General features: G+C 55.2%; 1 protein-coding gene across 1 annotated transcript in view; it reads right to left on the reverse strand.

The window, feature by feature from the left end:
- AP3B2 (adaptor related protein complex 3 subunit beta 2) overlaps nucleotides 1-5,663 on the reverse strand; it is a 36,614-nt gene that overhangs the window by 30,638 nt on the left and 313 nt on the right. The window contains exon 2 of the mRNA XM_029952303.1: nucleotides 1,185-1,426. Within this exon, the coding sequence (XP_029808163.1) occupies nucleotides 1,185-1,426 (242 nt within the window). The remainder of the gene's footprint in view (nucleotides 1-1,184; nucleotides 1,427-5,663) is intronic.

The following is a 5,663-nucleotide window of genomic DNA, read 5'->3' on the forward strand; positions in this document are numbered from 1 at the left end:
CCCACAAACACACACGTGTCCCCAACAGGTCCTCTCTGACCCCCTGCGCCATCACCTAGACACGCGTGTCCCACACAGGGTATCCCACACACCTTGCACGCGCACACACACACACACAGGACACACCACGTGCACACACCCCCTCTGGACAAAGCTGTCGCCGGGTCTCATTCCCAGTGTCCAGGGACGCCTATTTGCGATTCTGGAGGACGAGTGCAGGCTGCCGGGATCAAATGCACGCAGCCTGGTGGGTCCCCTGACTCCTTTCGCGGGGTCAGCCTGGGGCAGCCTGGAGTACCTCACGGGGAGCAGTGGGAGTTGGCCTGGTCCTCGTTGACTCCGGGTGTTCTCTAAAGCACCCTTGCTCACACCCCAGTGTCCTCACTGCTCCTAGAAATGCCACAGGCCTGTGTCAAACGCACACGCCCAGGGCCTTCGCGGGGTGGCGGGGAGGGGCCCACACTACCCCCACCCTCCCAGCCTATTACATACGTCCCTGGGCAGAGGGGGACCAGGGAGCGAGGGAATGTGGGTACACAGCACACACAGCCCAGGCAGGACTGCCGACGCCCATTAACAGAGCAGGCCCTCCTGGGAGTGACCCCCCCCCCGCCCCGTCCCACGTCTTCATGGCACCAGCTTGGGCGCCCAAGAGGAAGAGGAAGCAGGAGATATAGGACGATGGTCTAAAGCTCTGAAACATTAGCCTCCCCGGGTCAGATCCCCTTACATGGCTCTTGCTCCGACCTGACCCCCAACCTGGCCTGAGGGACTCGGGGGGGGGGGGGCGGTCAGAGGCAGCCAGAGGTAGGACATGGCACCGAGGCAGACATGCCCACCTCCCCTGACACCACCCCCCTCTCCTCACCACACGAGTCAAGCCCCAGCCCACCTGACGGGGACACTGGCCACACTCTGCCCTAGCCGGTCTCCCCCAGAGCCCACTGCAGCCAGGACTTCAGAGGGGGCAAGGTCAGGGTGGGACCTCAACTCTCAAATTTTTCACTATTCTCCCCAGAGAGCTGCGAGAGTTACGTTCGCCCCCCCCCCCCTCATACCCTCAGCCCCCACACAGTGCCCTGGACACCCCTCCAGCCTGGACCGGTCTGGAGCGGGTGGGACTCGGGGCCTGGCCTGTAGCCTTCCTGTCACCGGGGTGAGGGTCTCTGGGAGTTCCTCTGTACCTCAGCAGCTGGCTCTGGCTCTGGCTCTGGCCAGGCTCTGGGCAAGACCCTTCCAGAGACGCTTCTGGGGCCCCGTCTTCCTCTGGAGCCTGCAGCCGGCGAAGCTCCTCAGGCTGCAAGGCCTGGTACCAGGGTGGGGGCCCGCCCTCGGGGCCCAGCACAGGGCTGGCGGCCTCCTGCTCAGCCCCACAGGCCCCTCTGCCCCCTGGCCTGCCCACGGCCCCCGGGAGCTGCAGGAGTCGCTGCATCGAGCACCAGATTCTGCTCTGAGATGAGACCCTGCTGACTGGGGAGCCCAGGACGCCTGTCCCTGCTACCAGAGGGCCCGCCTCCGAGGAGGACTCAGTAACCGGACACTGGCAGGGAGGGAGGCTCTGGTTTCCTGTTCACTGTTCAGAGAGGAGGACTCAGGAGGGAGAGGAAGGCAGCGACGGGGGACTCAGCCACCCCAATCTCCCACCAAGGCGGGGGGGGGTCAGGGGAGCTGATCCAGACAGAAGTGGGGGACGCGCTCTTCACCTCCATCTCCCCGCCGCCTCTGGACCTCTGCCTCCCCAGACCTGCTCTGCCTCAGAAATCCTGCTCGCCCACTCCCCTCTCAGACCGGACCCAGAGCCAGGTCCCTGACTCCTTCCTTCCTATCAGCCTTGTCTTACCTCTACTTCCCCCCTACTTGGCCCAGGCCCCCCAGGTCCATCCCTCCAGCCTCTGTGTCACTCACACCCTTGGCCCTCCATACCGCCCCTTCTCTGCCAGGAGCAGGTGGCTTCAGACGCCCCTGACACGCCTCAAAACCACCCACAGCCTGGCTCTTACTTCATCACCTGCTTCTCACAGAAAATGAAAGGCCTTACAACCGGCAGAATGGGAAAAGATAGTGGCAAATGGCATATCAGATAAAGGGCTAGTATCCAAAATACACAAGGAGCTCACTAAACTCCATACACGAAAAATGAATAATCCAGTGAAGAAATGGGCAGAAGACATAAACAGACACTTCTCCAAAGAGGACATCCAGATGGCCAAGAGGCACATGAAACGATGCTTAGCGTCACTCATAAGGGAAATACAAATCAACACCACACTGAGACACCACCTCACACCGGTCAGAGTGGCTAAAATGAATAAATCAAGAGACTACAGATGCTGGCGAGGGTGTGGAGAGACGGGCACCCTCCTGCACTGTTGGTGGGAATGTAAACTGATGCAGCCGCTCTGGAAAACAGTGTGGAGGTTCCTCAAAAAACTATCAATAGAACTCCCCTATGACCCAGCAATAGCACTGCTGGGGATCTACCCAAGGGATACAGGAGTGCTGATGCCTCGGGGCACATGTACCCCAATGTTCATAGCAGCAATGTCAACACTAGCCAAATCATGGAAAGGGCCTAAATGTCCATCAACTGATGAATGGATCAAGAAGATGTAGTTTATCTATACAATGGAATACGACATGCAATGAGAAAGAATGAAATCTGGCCATTTGTAGCAAAATGGATGGACCTTGAGGGTGTCATGCTAAGCGAAATAAGTCAGGCGGAGAAGGACAGATACCATATGTTTGCACTCATAGGTCTAACAGGAGAAACCTAACAGGGGACCATGGGGAGAGGAAGGGGGAAAGAGAGCTGGGGAGAGTGAGGGACACAAATCATGAAAGACTACTGAATACTGAAAATGAACCATGGACTGAAGGGGGAGGGGGAGGGAGGGGAGGGGTGATGGTCATGGAGGAGGGCACTTGTGGGGAGAAGCACTGGGTGTTATTATGGAAACCAATTTGAAAATAAGCTACTAAAAAAATGAAAAATAAAAATAAATTTAAAAAAAAGAAAATGAAAGGCCTGAGATAAAGTCCCCTGCAGCTCCAAACATCTCTGTCTCCTCTCCTCCTCCCAACCCCCCCCCTCCGCCAGAGTGACAGAGTGATCCTCCCCCAGGCCAGGGGGTCCACCCAGCGCCCACTACGCCTTCAGCCTCTCCCTCTCCCGCCCTGCTGGTTCCGTCCCAGGAGCCTTGCTCCAGGTCCTCCCATCCTAATAGTGAACAAAAATGACAACACGAATAAAATAAACAATCCTTCTTGAACTAATTCTCTCCTCCAGCAACTCTTTCTCTCCCTTTTACAAACTTCTTGAAAGCAAATTTCCCATCTGCTGTGTTTTATTTACTCACCTCCTATTTGTCCCTCTATTCACTCCAATTTGGCTTTAGATGCTGATTAGATTTTAGGGCTGGGGCGCCTGGGGGCTTAGTGGTTAAGTGTCCGACTCCCGATTTTGGGTCAGGTCATGATCTCATCATAGTTTGTGGGATGGAGCCCCGCGTTGGGCTCTGCACTGACAGCACAGAGCCTGCTTGGGATTCTCTCTCCCCCTCCCTCTCTCTGCTCCTCCCCCACTCACCCTCTCTCTTTCTCAAAATAAATAAATAAACTTAAAAAAAAAGGGGGGGCGCCTGGGTGGCTCAGATCATGATCTCCTGGGTGATGAGTTCGAGCCACACACCCGTGCTCTTTGCTGATGGCTCAGAGCCTGGAGCTTGCTTCGGATTCTGTTTCTCTCTCTGGCCTTCCCCTGCTCACATTCTGTCTCTCTGTCTCAAAAATAAATAAACATTAAAAAGAAAAAAAATTTTTTAAAGAAGAATTTAGGGCTGAGGGGCATGATGTCTACAAGGTACATGGTTCAGCCAAAAATCTGTGTGGTTAGATGGTGAGAAAAAGCAAATACGGCAGAGTCAACCAGGGTGGGATCTGGGCGGAGGGCGTCCGCCTACTCCCCACATTACGCACTCAACTTTTCTGTATGTTTAAAATTGTTCATGAAAGAATGTTGGGGAAAAATAATCTGGTTCCTTCTGTTCGGATTTTGGCAGACGTGGCCCCCAGGACAGGAGGTGGGATGTGGAGAAGGAGGGGGTGACCTGCTTTTGGAGAAATCAGTGGACGTGATTTCTTTCCCTTGTTTGAGCTGACATTGCTGATCGCTTCCTGCTTCTTGAAACGTTTTGTTTCCCTCCAGCTTTTGGTTTGCTTTTCCTCAGTAACCCTGAAATACTTTTCCCCTGCATTCCGGTCATCCTTAAGGTGACTTTAGGGCCCATACCCCTGTGCTGTCTAAACTAATTTTGTTTCATTTCATTTTATTTATGTGTTGTTTGTTTTTCATCTTTATTTTTGAGAGAGAGAGAAGGAGACAGAATGCGAGTAGGGGAGAAGCAGAGAGAGAGGGAGACACAGAATCTGAAGCAGGCTCCAGGCTCTGAGCTCTCAGCACCGAGCTGGACTGCAAGGGGGGGGGCGGGGGAGGGCACAAACAGAGATAATGACCTGAGCCGAAGTCTGACGATTAAGCAGCTGAGGCCCCCAGGCCCCCCTGAACTCATTTTATATACTCTCCCTGGGTTATCGAAATTTCCTTCTGTGGCTTTAACATACATATATTAATAATCTCCTGGAATCCAAATCCTAAAATCCAGCTGCCTCCTAGGCTTGAATATCCCTCGGAGTTTACAATCTCAGCCAGTCAAAAGTTGGGCTCGCCATTATTTTCCCGAACGTGTTTGTAACATCTTTATTTTCAATCACACTGTACAGCAACCACCACCTATCCAGTTACCAGAAATAGTAACCTGAGGATCATCCTTATCTTCTCCCCCCAATTAATCAGGTCTGTGACTTCTATCCCCTCAGTAGCCCTCAGATCCTCTGTCCCTAGCATAGTCTAGCCACCATCATGTTCCCTCCCCCGCCCCCCCCCCCGCCCCGTCTCCTGCTAAAACCAGCACACCTTCAATTCCAATCTCTTCTCCACAATCCAGTTTAGAATCCTTCTAAAACGCAAATCTGCTAACCCCTGCTTCGAACTCCTCACCACCCTGGAACCTCTCCCCCTTCATTTCCGGTCACTCCATACTAGCACCTACGAAACCTGTGACCTGGCTCTCCCTCGCCCGGCCTCCCTAAAAGCTCTTCCTCTACCTGGAACATTCCTCACTCCCCCCTCTACCTGTTCTCCAGGGCCGGGGACCAGCTCTTCGCACCCCTCCGGCTGCCCCCACCCAACACGGATTCTTCCTCTGGGGCTCCCCTCTAGAGCAACTAGAGGGTGGGGACCGTTTTAGCTTCACGCCTGTATTCACGGTGGCTGGGATGAGAATCGACACAGCAGCCCCCGGAAAATGCTTGTTTCAGGATTTACAAACAAACGAACGAGCCAAAGGTGTAGGGGAAGAGGGGGAGTCCGGGTGGGGTTGTAGCAAAGGGGCAAAGCGGGAAGCAAGAGCGCGGCCCGGGGTGCGGGTGTGGGGCCAGAACGAGGGACGCGGATTTGCACGGGGGGCCGGGCCGAGCAGGTTCAGGGCGCACACCCGGGCCGGCCTCCCCGGAGAGGCCCCAAGCTGGACCTCACGGCCTCTGCCCCCTCCCGCGCCGTCCGCAGGAGCCGGCTTGCGGCGCGCGGAAACGGCGGGGAACCG

This window comes from Suricata suricatta, chromosome 9 (genome assembly GCF_006229205.1).
Source record: "Suricata suricatta isolate VVHF042 chromosome 9, meerkat_22Aug2017_6uvM2_HiC, whole genome shotgun sequence".
NCBI lineage: Eukaryota > Metazoa > Chordata > Mammalia > Carnivora > Herpestidae > Suricata > Suricata suricatta.